The sequence below is a fragment of the Pan paniscus genome, chromosome 1 (genome assembly GCF_029289425.2).
Source record: "Pan paniscus chromosome 1, NHGRI_mPanPan1-v2.0_pri, whole genome shotgun sequence".
NCBI lineage: Eukaryota > Metazoa > Chordata > Mammalia > Primates > Hominidae > Pan > Pan paniscus.
This window is the reverse complement of record NC_073249.2, coordinates 52,026,240-52,043,365: the sequence shown is the minus strand read 5'-3', so window position 1 is coordinate 52,043,365 and position 17,126 is coordinate 52,026,240. Positions and strand designations below refer to the sequence as shown.

The 17,126-nt window shown below is 36.7% G+C and overlaps 1 protein-coding gene across 12 annotated transcripts in view; it reads left to right on the top strand.

Annotated features, from left to right (window-relative positions):
- The window catches only part of CRB1 (crumbs cell polarity complex component 1), a 281,528-nt gene that overhangs the window by 133,891 nt on the left and 130,511 nt on the right, over positions 1-17,126 (top strand). For 10 of the 12 annotated variants that reach the window (XR_008624762.2, XM_063598016.1, XM_055110116.3 and 7 more), the window contains exons 3-4: positions 9,502-9,697; positions 12,560-12,699. The exons of the other annotated variants lie outside the window; for them this stretch is intronic. Coding sequence is in view for 9 of the 10 variants with exons in the window: in XM_063598016.1 (XP_063454086.1) it covers positions 9,502-9,697; positions 12,560-12,699 (336 nt within the window). In the remaining variant the exon portion in view is untranslated. The remainder of the gene's footprint in view (positions 1-9,501; positions 9,698-12,559; positions 12,700-17,126) is intronic. 12 annotated transcript variants of the gene reach the window in all.

Sequence of the window (17,126 nt, the reverse complement as noted above, 5' to 3'; positions counted from 1 at the left end):
ATATTGAGTACCTCAATGAATTGGGCATTGTTCTATGTTCTGAAAATGAAAGCGTAAAGAGAAGTGATGACAAAGTCTCTTACATTCTGCAAGGAAGAGATAGATGTCTATAAAACAAGTAATAGATATACTGTATATAGTAGGTTAGAGGGTAACAACTGCATGGAGAAAAGTAAAACAAAATAATGGTATTAGGGATTAACTTTAGGTAGAATGATCAAGAAAGTCTTCACTGAGAAGGTGACATGTGAATAAAGTTCTAAAGAGGAGAGGATGGGAGCCAAGGAAATGTCTTGTGGAATAGCATTCCAGGCAGAGGAACAGCAGATGCAAAGGCCCTGAGGTAAAGAGTCCTTGCAATGTTTGAGGAGCAGCAATAAAGTTAGTGTGACTGGAGTGAAGGAGGAAGGAGATAGGTCAGAGCAATAATGAGGTCAGACTGTTTGGGACCTTGTAGGCCATTGTAAGGACTTTGGCTTTTACTTTAAGTGAGATGGGATGTTATTGGAGAGTTCTGAGCAGAGAACTGGAATGATTTGACTTACATTTTAGCAAGGTCACTCTGCTTATTATGTTGAAGATACACTGCAGGGGGCGATAGGCATGGAATTCAAGTGTCTAAGGGAGGTTAATACAATAGTCCAAGAAAATCCACTCCTTGGGGGAGGGAAGAGTGAAAGAGACCTATCAAGTTTTTTGTTTGTTTTTGTTTTAATTTTTTTTTTAGATGGAGTCTCTCTCTGTTGCCCAGGCTGGAGTGCAGTGGTGCAATCTCGGCTCACTGCAACCTCCACCTCCCAGGTTCAAGCAATTCTCCTGCCTCAGCCTCCTTAGTAGCTGGGACTACAGGAGCGTGCCACCACGCCCAGCTAATTTTTTGCATTTTTAGTAGAGATGGCATTTCACCATGTTAGCCAGGGTGGCCTCGATCTCAGGAGCCTGTGATCCGCCGCCTAGGCCTCCCAGAGTGGTGGGATTACAGGCATGAGCCACCTCACCCGGCCCCTATCAAGTTTTAACAGTAACTTTCTCCCCTCCCTGTTCCACCCTTAACATTTAAGATGGAAATTAACAAAGAAGGATCATGGATCATGCAAACAAAATGAAAGCATGCCTTTCTCTCTCTGCCCTCTATTGCCCTCTGATGGCAATGTCTAGATTATTCAGAACAAATCTGTCCTTTAGAATATTCTAGCAAGAATGCAGTCTTTCTTAGTAGCTTCTGTCCACCATATTGCCATGCAGTGTCTTTCACGTGCACAACTGCAACATATTTTACCTCCCTGGGTTACATGATGGTTACTCATGTAAAGTGTCCTATCAGCAGTTCTTTTACTTTTAATGATATTTCCTGTTCCTCTTGGGCCTTCTCCAATAGTCCTCATCCATGCTGATGCATAAGTCTAAGAGGTATGATGTAACTGACACTGCCATTACAGTGGCACATATCAAAGACATAATTCGAATTTCAGTCGTTGTGGAGGTTTGAATCTGGGCTTGGTGTTCTATCTTTTCTAAATATATTTTGATCAACTAAATCACTTTGAAGGTGTCTGTGGCAAATAATATAGATAATTTAATGGTCATGGGAAATAATTTGAGGAAAATGAAATATGTTATTAAATATAAGCTTATTTCATGAGAAATAATATTATTATATCAAAGAAAAATAGTTGTTTTTGTATGTGCTTAATTATGAAATTGATAATGTTTTATGGTGTCTTATAAAGAAAATTAAACGCTTGTTCAGGCTTTTGCTCAGAACTAGAGTCATTTGAAGTAGTTTTTATGAAGAAATGAAGTTTCCAGGTTTTGACAAATGTTTGTTGAATGAGTGCACAAAATAACAAATATTCACTCAGCAAATATTTATATTTGCAATGCACTGGACATTGTGCGGACTTCGGAGATGTAAAAGTGACTAAGATAAAATGTATTCCTGACAAAATGCTCACAAATTATTCTGGGATCAGGAATGTAAACAACAATTACCATCTGTCTATAAACATCATGCTGTGGAAGAACAAAGAAAGAAGCTGGTAATGTTCGTTGGAGTCAGGAAATGTTCCTAGGAAAAAAAATGGCCTATGAGTAGAGCAAAAATGCATCCCTTTCAGAATGTAAAGCTGAAACTTGTATCTTCTGCCTACATTTACTATTATTATTTGAACAATAATATGTTGAATACCAAGGGAGAAGGACTGCAGAGATATTTTGGAAAGGGGTTGCTATGATCTGAAAAGTTTGGTCCTTCCAAAATGTATATGTTGAAATGCTGTCCAAGGCGATGAAAAGGTGAGGCTTTTGGGAAGTAATTAGGTCATTGCGGGGAAGCTCTCATAAATAGGCTATGTGCCCTTATAAAAGAGGCCCAAGAGAGAGCCCTCACCCCTTCTACCATGTGAGGACATAGAAAGAAATTATAATCTATGAGCCAGAACGACAGCTTTCTCTCTGACATGTGACTGCTATTTCTCCTAGTGCCTACCTAGTTATCAGCAGGGTGTGTGTGCTGGTCCGAATGCAAAGGGGATGAGCCAAAAAATATATAGTAATGTAAAGAACGGATGTGGTGGAAAGACAAATTTGGAAGTAGAAGACAGGGATTCCAGGCTCAGCCTAGATGTTCTCTAGTGGTTTGGTACTGATAAATAACAATTATGAACTTCCATTTCCTCATTCAAACATTGGCATGGTAATACAACCTAACTCTTAGGGTCATGATGAGAATGAAATGGATTAACAAAAGTTTTTCCATAGACTATTTAGGCTATGAAAGAGTTAATTGCCAATATTTCTGTCTCTTAAAACATTGCTACTAATGAATACCTATGGTATCTAAACAATGTTTGCCTTTGTTTTTTACAGGTATCATTTTCTTATACTTGAATTGCATTCAAGTAATCTTATACCTGATTACTTGAAAGTATTATTTTTTGAATACTGTTAGAACCCAACTCAGGAATAGATTAACTGAAGTTCGGTCAAAATCTCTCTGCCACACTTATAAATTTAAAGTGTAATATTTTAATATGCGTAGGCAAGAATTCAACTTCTAAAATGGCCCTATCACAAAATAAAGAACTAAGAAATTACTACTATTTTAACAATTTTGTATATTTAGGAATAGTAATTATCCTAATGACGAGAAACATAAGAAAGTAATTTGCTATGATTAAAACATAATTATGGAAGTATGAAAATATATAATATTTAATACTGATGTATTTAACATAAAATGAGAATATTGTAATTTTTCTATAATCTTTCAAAAAAACATAAAATTAAAGCATAAACCATTCATAAAAGTAGTGTATTTTTCAAACATAGCATCTTGGAGTCTCTGAAATGGGTTACTCCAGCTTTTAAAATTTGATATATATTTTGCTATTTTAATAATTCTTTTAAAAAGTGTGTGTGTATATATATGTATAAAATATAGAAAGTGTATGGGGAAAGTCATTCGTTTAACTTGGGAAAATAATATATTACTATCTTATGGTAAATTTTATGACATTTATGATGCAAGTGAAGTGGGAGAAATGGCATACAGATGGATTTAGAGAAAAATGGCTGGAGAAGAGGAATGAAGAATGAGCTCACAGAATTAGAAGAAACTGTTCTCCAAACAGACAACTGTAATCATTAGATACAAGGAAGTAGGAGAATTTCCTCCCAATGCCCCACTCCTAGGGCTGACAAAGAGAAGACATTCTTTCTCTTCCTAGAATTAGTTTCAGCCTCCATGATATTCTGGGAAGATGGTTTTGAAACTGTCAAGAACATTCTTAAACTTTCACTGATGGTAAAATGGTACCAAAGAGGACACAATGTGAAAAGGATTAAGAAAACCTGAAAAAAATGTTTAATATGGAAACCACAGGTTATTACAGTTTTGTCTAGCAGTAAAGCAAAACTTGTAGAAACAAAAAGGATTATAATAGTCACAATAACAAAATAATAAAATATAATCAAATAGTTAAATAAAATAATGACAAAGCATTAATAATATTTATAAAGACAAATTTTCTGTATCATCAGATTTAATACATCATCAGTCTTACATACATTTCAGATATCATTAAGAAAGAAAAATTATTTGGTTAAGTTGTAACAAGAGGCTAAGACACTGCTGATTGTAAAGTGCATCTCGGTTCTAGAGAGTTAAAAATTTGAGGGAGTAAAAAAGGAGTCAGAATTGACAAAATTCGGCAGTCCTTCAGAGATAGAATCCTGGGCTTGTAAAATCTGCTTTAAGTGAGTGATTCAAAAAGAGAATTTTGTTATTTTTGGTGTCCTTAGGAAAGGTGTGTCTAAATTCACAAGCCAGAAATCTCATTGGCTAAAACGCCAAAGATGTTCCCACTGAAAATAATAATTATCCACGTTTAATCTCTTACAACATCTTGCTAAACATTGTTATGTTTATGTTATTAATCAGAGCAGGAAGTCATCCAGCCTCTCCTTATTGCTTTAGGATGTTAAACAGATTGACTATAATATCTAGGAGGAGAACTTACTGTAAATCTATCACTGTAATGAAAACCGAATGCTACAGTTCCACATTGCTCTGATACTTGTGTCACCGACTTGCACTGATAACTGTTGTACTTGATATACATAAAAAGCCCCAAAATAGCATACATAATTATTATTCAAAAGAAAAATATTATGCATAGAGGCCTGTTAGGCATCACATACATTGAATGGAATCTGAAATTTAAGATGATAGTCTGAAGCCAGACTACAATTATTTCCAAAGCGTGGACTCTGCAGATAATGAGAAAGGCATTCAGAATGGTTTATCAACACCTTGCTGCATGCATGGTGTGCTCCCTGCCCACTGTAAAGAATGATGAAGACAGCGTCAGAGTCAAGACCTGTTCCATCCTGATAGGATATAATGTCCATTATCTTGTGGCACGGAATGTTAACATGGATCTCTAAATGCCGAAAGATGCCAATTGGAGTGCAAAGTCTCTAAATACTGATCAGAAGTTTGGGGCACAATCATTCTGAAACCATAATAGGTTTTAAACATTTGCCAAAGCCACAAATTTGACTTTTGGGCTTTTGATTTATGGCCCAGGCTTGTGGAAGCACTGAGAAGCTCTGTTTGGCATACAGTTTGCCTTCCTGTAGGGGTGGTTGATTATTCCATAGCTGTGACTTGATTATTCATGCATTCAACATTTATTGAGCACTTTTTAAATATTCAAGAATATGTGCTAAATGCCACAGATATTGGTGTTAAAGGTCAAAGGCCCTGACCTCAAGGAGCTCACAATTTTGTAGATAAAATAGAAAAATAAGCAATTGAGGACAATATATATAGACATTTATATTAAGGGGAATTTTGAGAGCACAGTGAAGCAGCATTAGAGACAAATATAAGTAACTATAGTTTCCAGAATCATGGGATACACAAACTGGATATTTGGGAACTAACTGGAGCTAGCCTGGGGAAGGAGGGAGTGAGGATTGGGGCATTACAAGTAAGGGAAATACCTATATGCAGCCTAGAGTCTTGAGATACAGTGGAGCTGTGAGGCCACTGCTGTGGGTGGCACCAGTAGAATCTACATCTTTTAGAAGCTTCTACTGCATTACAAGGCAATTATGCTTTATTTCAGAGACAGGGAGATAGAGAGGGGATGATGTCAAAAATTTAAGCAGACGATGGTACAATCATACTTGTACTTTATAATGATCACATTTCTATAGAAATGTAGAGAGTGATTGTGAAAAAAGAAGTCAATAATAGTGAGAGCAGATGAGACATGATGAGGGTTGAATTAAGGTCACAGCAATAAGGATGGCACCTTAGATCCATTTCTAAGAGAGAAATGATGAGATCTGATGACTAATTAGGACACAGGGAATAGTGGCAAATAAGATGATAACTCCTAGAACTATGGCTTGGATGACCTGGATGATAACACCATTCACTGAGAGGAGAGTTTTGGCAGGGATGGGGGTGGCGCAGATCAGCACAGGTGGGGAGACGAAGGTTATCATTATTTGGAATTGTGGAATGATGCCTGTATTAGTCCATTTTCACTCTGCTAATAAAGACATACCCTAGACTGGGTGATTTATTTAGGAAAAAGGTTTAATTAACTCACAGTTCCACATGGCTGGGGAGATCTCGCAATCGTGGCAGGAGGTAAGGAGGAACAAGTCGCGTCTTACATGGATGGCAGCAGGCAAAGAGAGAGCTTGTGCAGGGAAACTCCCCCTAATAAAACCATCAGATCTTGTGAGACTTATTCACTATCACAAGAACAGCACAGGAAAGACCTGCCCCCATGATTCAATTACCTCCCACAGGGTCCATCCCATAACACCTGGGAATTCAAGATGGGATTTGGATGGGGACACAGCCAATGCCTGTGAGATAACTCAATGCCACTGAGATCTCAATGCCTGTGAGATAACTGAAGAAGACATTCTAGACGGTATCAGGAGGATGATCTGGGCCAGACGCAGTGGCTCATGCCTGTAATCCCAGCACTTTGGGAGGCTGAGGCAGGCGGATCACTTGAGGTCAGGAGTTTGAGACCAGCCTGACCAACATGGTGAAACCCCATCTCTACAAAAAATACAAAAATTAGCCAAGCATGATGGCATGCACCTGTAGTCTCAGCTACTTGGAAGGCTGAGGCATGAGAATTGCTTAAACCTGGGAGGCAGAGGTTGCAGCGAGCCAAGAAAGCACCACTGGTGACAAAGTGAGATGAGTGAGACTCCATATCAGAAAAAATAAAAAAGAAAAGAAAAGAAAAGAAGGGTGATCTGGTCTGGAGGTACAGAATGCTAATGTATATCTACATTCGCTTATGTGAAAACGTCACAGGGAAAAATCTTTCTGACTTCTGTTAGAATGATCACCTGTTTCTCTACCTATACTCTCTTCTCAACTACGAATAGATAAACCAAACATTTTTTTTCCCAATGCACCTTTAATCCCATGGCTTTTGCTGAAACTTGGCATTTATTCAATGAAACCACTTTCCACACAATCCTCTTTGAAGAGTCCTTATCTCCATGATTCTTAAGGCCAAGAGGGAAGGTTGGCTTTCTTGCTGAAGCCACTGTTCCCATGAGTCCACTGGTGGGACATTTAACTTCAGTTTTAAAAGGATGGCTTCCTTGGGTGGACAAGGGGGAAAAAGCATTCCAGACAGAGATCAGTGTGTACAAAAACTTTGAGTGGTAGAGGTATATGGTAGGTTTGAGGAAAAGCAAACAGTCTGGTATGACATATGACTAGCATGTAGAATGATGACAGAATTTTAATAGGAGCCATTGGAATTGTAGGGACCATGCTTTTGGAATTTTGTGAGCTTCTTATTCTCAGTCACCTTCATCTTTATTCCACTGCAGCCATACATTGATCCAATTTCAAGTTAGACCCTGGCATCATTCAAACCTGCTTTACAACAGAAATTGTCACATCCTGAGGCTTCTCATTTCCTTTCTACTATTGAATTTTTAGCAGAACCTCTGTCGCCTGGCCTTTCCATACCCATACTCTCTCTCACTCTTTCTCTATCTTGACATCTCCCCAACAATCATGGACTTAATGAGAAGCATCTCAAGGATGTGTCTGTCATTGCTCTCTAAACATTCTTGTTTTTGACCTTCAACTTTCCAGTACTGGAAAGCCCCATCTTCTACCTTCTTCTCGTCTAGCTGTAAAGCTATTAATCCACTTCAAATATTTATTACCTAATTTTAGCTATATATTTGCTATTGCTTTGTGGCTTTTTCTACATTAATTGTTGATTTTTTTTAATGGTATTTGACACGCTGGCTGCTCCAAATTTTTCCAGTCTCTATATTTTACACTCCCAGTAATGTCATTTATATTTATTGATAAGTGAATTTAAGGTTATTCTAACTTCTCTTTTAGAGTTGTCTTTGCTTCCAGTCACTTTTCAAACATTTTTTATTCTACCTACCCTGAAGAATTAAGGATGGAATGCAGGAAATGACAAACACACTATAGTAATACCTACCATTGACGTAGCATTTACTGTATCCAACCTCGTTGTTAGTAGTGACAGAGCAGAGCTCAGTCCTGGATGGTCTGTCAAAAAAATTTATGTTCTTTCCACTCTTCCATGACCTTAGTTATGCCAAGTAAAATAACCATGGAAAATCTCATTCACAGACTGCAGTAGAAATAGCTAAGCCTCAAAGAGCAAGCCACTTACCTAGAAACAAGTGCTATTGCAAAAATTTCCATTTTTACGGACATAAATTTAGAGTTTTTTATTTTTAAAAAAACAATCAAATTTAATATGCTAGCTTCTAAGTTGGTTATTTGTTGAATCTAGTAACAGTTGTAAATAATAGATGGTGTTAGAATATCCTGCTGCATTTTCTGTAGAGAAAAATGGGCACAAATCAATTGAACTACTACTGACTTCTGAGTTTTTTGAAAATCTTTTAATATCATTTTAATATATAATTTATTATTTGGGGTTAGAAACACAGAAATAAAGATGGATAAGTATAGATATTCTTCCTTTTGTGTCTTTTAAAACCTGTATGCAAATGCGATTATTGCATATCAAATACTATTTTGGCATTTAATAAAATAGTTTGTTATTTAAATACTACTACAACTTGTATAATCATAAACTTATTTTGCTTAGCAAATAATACCTACTAATTTTGGGGGGATAAGTACAGTTTTTTTTTTAATGTAACATTACCTTAAAATGAAGTGTTAATAGCTTCTAATGATGCCATTAATTACATTGTCACCAGTTTTTGTATTTAAGGGTAGTATTTTACAAAAAGAAAAATTAAGATAAAAATGTCTATGCAAAATGAGCACTTAGATCAATAATTGCACATTATATTTGTACAATAGATTTTTTGTGGAAAAAAGTGTTTTTTCTCTAGCAAATACTTAGTATGTATCAGGTACTGCTATAAGTACTTTTGAACACATTTAATTAGACTAAGAGTTCTATGAGATAATTACCACTATCGTCTTTTTCACGTGAGGAAGCTGAAACATGGAAAGGCTGAGAAGCTTGCCCAAGGTCATACAGCTAATAAGCGGCTGTGCCAGGATCCCGACCCAACTGTCTGGCTTTGGAGTCTGAGCTCTTACCCACTGTTCTCTCTGCTCCTTTACTAAATTAAGTGTTTAAAAATAATGGAAAAACATCGACCAGCCACTTTTAGGCTTCCAACAAAAGTGCAGTTAACAATAAACTTTGTTCTAAAAATGACTTATTTGTTTTCACAGACTAAACACCACAAGCTGTTCTATGCAATAATTCTTTGTAACAGCTGCTCTGCCTTGTGCAACTTCCCACAAGCACACCAAAAGTTAATATCAATTACAATTAAGGGGGAAAATTATTTTGGGTAACAGAACATTTGACAAGTGCTCTGGTAAACAAAGCATTGTCAAACTGCTAAATTATGAACACTTTGCTAAAACTTTTTCTGTTTTTTCTGTGCTGACTTTTTTAAAAGGTGTAAACTGTGAATTGGAAATTGACGAATGTTGGTCCCAGCCTTGTTTAAATGGTGCAACTTGTCAGGATGCTCTGGGGGCCTATTTCTGCGACTGTGCCCCTGGATTCCTAGGGGATCACTGTGAACTCAACACTGATGAGTGTGCCAGTCAACCTTGTCTCCATGGAGGGCTGTGTGTGGATGGAGAAAACAGGTACATTTTCTCTGGCGTTGGGTGATTGGCTTAGAACTTCCTGACCATGAACTATTTTACCACTCTGTTGAATTTAGAGCTCTTACATTCTCGGCTTAAAATTTGGGGTGTAACTTTATACTTTAACTGATGAAAACATTCAGATTTCACTAAAAAGGGTATTCTTGGAGACCATCTGTCTCAAGAGGGAAGATTTTAAAAGTCATTCTTGTAATAGTTTAGAACTGCTTATCCTATGGAAAATGGCCAATTTTTCAATTCCATGAAATAAAGCTGTTGTAGATAGGAAAGGTGCAAAAACAGAGCTAGAGATTATTATATATGTGTACATAAGTTTGTATCTATATGTCAAGGATATAAATCAGATGACAGCAATAAATCCTTTTAAAATGTTATATAAACCATGTTGGAAAAGGCAGTGATACTTAACTACTTATATCTCGAATTAATTTCCATGTGTTCAGGGAATTGGGTGAATATTTTTGAGAAAGCATAATGGCGAGAAATAGCCATGTGATTCTGCTTCAAATTGAAGTCTATCATTGGCTTTCAGGCAAAATAGAACAGCAATAAATTACATCTCAATATGATGAATATAATAAATGTGTGTAACAGTAATTGAGCTCATATAAAACATTTTTAAAAGAACTTTCTAATACTTATTTAAGCCACGACACTGAAGAACTTTCTAATCTTTATTTAAGCCACGATGCTGAGTTACCAAATGCATAACAATTTTTAACAAGATTAGCACTTAAAATTATCTTGTTTGATTCTTCGACAGCTCAGTGGAAGGCAAGATAAGTATTTATGTTTCCATATTACAATAAGGAGTCTAAAGTTTAGGGAAATGAGAAGACGCCCACAAGTTCACACAATTAATTCTTTGCAAAAGGAAGACCAGAATGGTTTTCCTTTATTTAGTAAATAAGACATAATTTATGCCAAATCTAATTTCAAAGTGAATCAGAGTCAAAAGGAGAGCAATAAAAGGCACATATGCTTCAAAAATTTGCAAAAATAATGACTTTTTTTTTTTTTTTGAGATGGAGTCTTACTGTGTCACCCAGGCTGGAGTGCAGTGGTGTGATCTTGGTTCACCGCAACCTCCGCCTCCCGGTTCAAGCAATTCTCCTGCCTCAGTCTCCTGAGTAGCTGGTATTACATATGCCCACCACCATGCCTGGCTAATTTAGGTATTTTTAGTAGAGATAGGGTTTCACCATGTTGGCGAGGCTGGTCTCGAACTCCTGACTGCAGGTGATCTACCCGCCTCTGCCTCCCGAAGTGTTGGGATTACAGGTGTGAGCCACTGTGCCTGGCTCTCAAATTTTAATAGAACAATGTGGTTGTGCATTCTTTTTAAAATATAACTTTTAATTACATTCCATGTCTTGCCTTTGACTTTTAGTTCTACCCCAATAATGCTCTAGGGGCATAAATCTACATTCCTGGAGACAGGTAACTGGCCAACACAGAGACACACAGGTCACAATGGAAGTTTCCACACAAGGCCTCCTAGAGGAAAAGGAGGCTTACCCTTCCATACTTCACTGTTTCCAGAAAGCATCAGGACAGAAATGACACAACGTTTTGATTCCAATGGAAATGTAAACAAAACAAGGCTGAAACTTTGCTATCTTTTATTCTCCTCACTTGAACATGCCATGAATAATTTCCCTATTGTACCATTATCTCTTATTGCCTAAATGTTGAGATGATAGTCATAAGATCAATCCAATACAACCTGACTTTATGTTCCCACAAAAATTTAAAATGTTTGCTATGAGATATATTGGAAAATCAGAACTGAAAAAAAAAAAAAAAGAACTTCTTGCAGACCAAAGGAATTATGCAAATGGAGCTTCTAATTCTGTGAGGTCCACTAGTCAGCCAGCCAAGCCCTTTGAGTACAGGGTTTTTGTCGCTAATGTTTTACCTATACTAGATTTTTAGTAGGTATTTTTTAATTGAACAAATGGAATATTGAATAGATTTCTAACAACACATATGAAGATTACAGTCACTTACAATATTTGCTTTGGTGATAAAAACACACACAGCCATAGCGAAGAGGACTCTACCTGCCTTATAAATTCATAGATATTCTTTTCCCAGGACCCTCATTTTGCCTAAGCTGAGTGTGCAGGTACATTTTTTACAATACTAAATCCTCGAGGAGACCCCCACCTAAATTAAAAGTCTCCTCTTAATAAAATCAACAACTTTCTTCATTAGATTTGTATTTTGGGGCTATTTGATAATTCCAGTCATTCCGTTAACAATTAGAAATAGTAAGGCCTAAATATTCTTGCAATCTAAAAATAAGAGAACATCGTAAGTCACAATTCATTTAATAAAGGCTTTTCCTGAGTTTTTCATAATTTATGGTTTCACTTTTCATATGGAACCTTATTAATGGGCTCTCTGTATAACAGAGTGCCATGATGGTATAAATCATTCTCTACCACCTTAAAAATATTAACAATTTTATTAAGTGCTATTTAGCAGCAACACATTTAGTACTTCAGATATGTGGGATACTGTGTCTATTCTTTATATGCATACTTAATTGTCACAATAACCTTGTAATATAGGTACTATATTCAATTTATGAATGAAGAAACTGAAGTAAATAGTCATGGTTTGCATGAACCTGTACTTTAAATTTTTTAAAGTTAATAAGACATTAATATGGAAATAAATCATGCATTCAGTCCTGTATAGATAATTCCCCAGAGTTTTTGAGGTAGTAAGACGATGCCATGGGTCTTGGGTTGATGGACAGATGAAGAAACAGTATAAAGACATCTGATCTCAATATGACCAAGAGTTGACATGAAAATTTCATTTACTTTCCAGATATAGCTGTAACTGCACGGGTAGTGGATTCACAGGGACACACTGTGAGACCTTGATGCCTCTTTGTTGGTCAAAACCTTGTCACAATAATGCTACATGTGAGGACAGTGTTGACAATTACACTTGTCACTGCTGGCCTGGTGAGTGACAAAATACCTTCCACCAATTATTTTTCATTTGTTTAGAATAAACATATCGCTTATAGAAAATGAAATGAAAAATTATTGTTGTTAAATGTTTTAAATCAATTTCTTCTAGCTATTATTGTTTAGTTTTATTCTTCAGTGCTCACACATATTTACTGCTATACTAAATGTAGTCTGAAGTAGGTTACCAAGCTGCCCAATGATCATAACCCTCTAGAGGAATAGAGGGGAAAAATCAGTGGAAAGATGAACTTCGGCATGATCTTCATGGAGAAAAATTCACTGGAAGATGCTCTCTTTTCTTCCAAGATGTTCTCTTATATGGCAGGAATATACAGAAATCCATGAAATAATGTTAAACTATTAGAAACTTGTATTCTCTTAGGCATTTATAATGTAAAGAGTTATATTTGTTAATATAATAAAAAGTTAATTATCTATCAACCATAATTAAAGTTTACATATAGAGGATAATTAGACTTGAGTATAGAGGTGATACAAGAATCAATAGAAAACAGTATGTAACATTTGTGTTACATTACAGGCCATAGGCAAATATTGATGCTAATTTTGCAAAACAAACTGCCTGACATACAGCTTTGCATTGCATAACAACATTTTGGTCAATGACGGACCACATATACAACCGTGGTCCTGTAAGATTACAATAGAGCTGAACAATTCCTACTGCCTAGTGATGTCATGGCTGTCTTAACATTGTAGTATCACTCACTATCCATGGGATTGTGGTGGTCCCTCAGGAAGTATTCCAAAAGAATGCATTGTTGTCATAGGAGATGACAGCTTCATGTGTGTTATTGTTGCTGAAGACATTTCAGTGGGACAAGATGTGGAGGTAGAAGACAGTGATATTGATAATCCTGACTCCATGTAGGCCTAGACTATGGTGTGTGTTTGGTTCTTAATTTTTAATAAAAGGTTTAAAAGCTTAAAAAATTCAAAATAAAATAAGATGTAAAGAAATTATTTATTATTTATTTATTTATTTTTATTTTTTGAAACGGAGTCTCTCTCTGTCGCCCAGGCTGGAATGCAGTGGTGTGATCTCCGCTCACTATAAGCTCCGCCTCCCGGGTTCACACCATTTTCCTGCCTCAGCCTCCCGAGTAGCTGGTACTACAGGTGCCTGCCACCATGCCCCGCTAATTTTTTGTATTTTTAGTAGAGACGGGGTTTCACCGTGTTAGCCAGGATGGGCTTAATCTCCTAACCTTGTGATCCGCCCGCCTCAGCCTCCCAAAGTGCTGGGATTACAGGCATAAGCCACTGCGCCCGGCCCATAAAGAAATTATTTTATACAGCTGTACATGTGTTTGTGATTTAAGCTAAGCATTATTTAAGAGCCAAAAGGTTTAAAAATTTGAAAAATTTATAAAGTGAAAAAGTTCTAGTACACTAAGGTTAGTTTTTAATTTAAGACAGAAAATTTTCTAATAAACCTAGAGTAGCCTAAGCATACAGTATTTATAAAATCTACAGTAGTATACAATAATGTTGTAGGCTTTCACATTCATTCATTACTCATTGACTCTCAAGAGCAACTTCCAGACCTCCAAGCTCTATTCATGTTAGTACCCTACACAGGTGTACCACTTAAAAAAATCTCTTATACTGTGTTTTTATTGTACCTTTTGTATGTTTAAGTATGTTTAGATACACAAATACCATTGTGTTTCAGTTGCCTATTCAGTACAGTAACATGCTGTACAGGTTTGTAGCCTAGCAGCAATAGACTATACCCTATAGCCTAGGTATGTAGTCAGCTATAACATTTAGGTCTGTATAAGTACACTCTATGATTTTCACACCATGATGAAATTGTGTAATGACTTACTTCTCAGAACAAATGTTTGTCTTTAAGTGATGCATGACTCTTTTTTAAAATCTAATTCTCATTAGGATTTTTTGATAAAAATAAAAGATACAGCATCTCCTATCTCTTCTTGCTTTATTTACTCGGAAAAAAATGATAAACTTATGATTACTCAAGGCCTAGTTATATAAGCTTACTGATCATCTGTCTCTCTCTCCCCACTGACTTTATTGTCTAAGAAAATGATAATCTTGTGGGTGGAAAGGAAACCTGGAGACTAGTCAATCTAATCAGTAATAGCTTCTGGTTGAAAGATATCCTATTGCCTAAGAAACATTTAACATCTTTGGTTAAATATATTTTATAGGAAAAATAAATGAAAATATAAAAGGAAGTTTGGAATGCTGTGGCTTGGAAATCTATATATGCTATGTCTTCCCACTTGCAGATAATAAATGAGGAATATTTGCTAACCTTTGGTCATCAACTTGACTTAAAACTGAAAATTTTCCAAACTATGTAGTTTCATGTTCTTGTCATCAACCAACACTCATGAAAGATCTCTGTCCAGAAGCAGAGGGCGGAGTGGATGGTTTAGGAGTAGGATATGTTTCCTGTTTATTAACTGAGTGAACTCGGGTGAGTTTCCTCTTCATCTTTAAGTTCCTCATCTGCAAAAGAGGGATAAAAATACTTTACTTGTAGTATTATTATGAAAAGTAAAATTGTAAAAATAGAGCCTTGCACATATTAAGCACTCAAAAAAGGGCAACTATGTAGCAAGTTCTATACCATGAGGTGGAAATTATGTAGGAGGGCGAGAGTTTGTAATGGAGTCAGGCAGTTAAGAACATCTACCTCAAGAAACCCAATTAGCACATGTTCCATTCATTCATGGATTCAAGCATTTAAGCCACATGGATTTCAGTGGCTAATACAATAGGGATCTGGGAATATAAAAGGTATCGTCCCTTCCTCCAAGGAGCCTAAATTTGACATATGTCAAAATGTATATAGTACAATTTTTGGTACAATAAGAGGCTATAATAAATTCTGTAAAAATGAATAGAGAAGAAGTGCAGGGATAGCTTGATCAAAGAGGCACCATTTTAGATATGCTAAAGATGACTAAGTTCCATAAATGTATTCACTAGCTGTGTGACTTTGGACAAATTACTGCTCTGAGCCTCAGTTTCCTCATTTATAATATCCACAGGATGGAGCTGTTTCAGAGATAAATCCAGTAATGTATATAAAACTCCTGGCTTATCCTGGACCATAGTAAGCACTAAGTAAAAGTTAAATAAATATCAAAATTAGGAAGTTGTATAGTCCATTACTTATTTAATAAATGAAGAACGGAAGGAGAAGAAGAAAGAAAGAAGCAAGAAAGGTGACAGGCACCCATAGAAAAGAGCATGTCTGGCTGGGCGCCTTGGCTCACACCTGTAATGCCAGCACTTTGGGAGACCAAAGCAGGCAGATCACTTGAGGTCAGGAGTTTGAGACCAGCCTGGCCAACATGGTGAAACCCCATCTCTACTAAAAATACAAAAAAAAAAAAAAAAAAAAATTAGCCGGGTGTGGTGGCGCATGCCTGTAATCCCAGCTACTCAGGAGGCTGAGGCAGGAGAATCACTTGAACCTGGGAGGCGGAGGTTGCAGTGAGCCGAGATCACGCCACTGCACTCCAGCCTGTACTCCAGGGCGAGAGGGTGAGACTTGGCAAAAAAAAAAAAAAAAGGAGAAGAAAAGAGAAAAAAAGAAAAGAGCATGTCCAATTGTGGAACTTTGAATGATTGCAAAAATACTGGACTGTGTAGGGCTGGAGGTAGAAACATTGAACTGGGGAGCAGGACTAAAGCCAAATCACAAAACTCCATATCTGCCCTGCCAACTACGGGGCAGAGAAATAACAAAATTTGCTTTATTAATTTCAAAAGAGTTCCCTGGCTTCATGGCAGATGATCGAAGAAAATAACACTAAAGGCAGGGACATCTAGTGAGAAGATTCCTAGATAGTTTGAAGAGATGAGCCTGTTTGCTAGAATGAAGACAATAGTGGTTGAGGTCGGGGCGAGGGGTAGTCCTGAGAGTCACGTAGGAGCTGGAAATGATGTGGGGAGTGAGAAAAGGGCACAGGTTTAGGACAGTTCTGCCTCTGGGTTTCTGCCTTGGGTTACTGCATGGATGGTAATTTTGCCTAGATAGAACATCCTGAATACCCTTGTAACCTATCTTGCTGTTGTATACAAAGATAAAAGTTAACACTACAAACTACTCTATATCTAAGAAAAGGAGACCATTTCTTCAGCTCATGACTTCACTGCCACAGAACACAATGGCAAGAATCCACTGCTATAACTGCCTAGGATCCTCATTTCAGAAGTAATTAATAATTACAAGAAGTGTCAGTCACCTTAAATGCTTACTTTAAAAGATGTCCTGATGCCCAGATGTGATTGGAATTGTTAACAAACATAATATAAGAACCCCAGGGATGTGACTCAGTATCATGTTGTTTATTTGTTCAGAGTTTTATAGAAAAACTTGTTAAAACTATTGAATACAGTCTTGACTGAAGGAG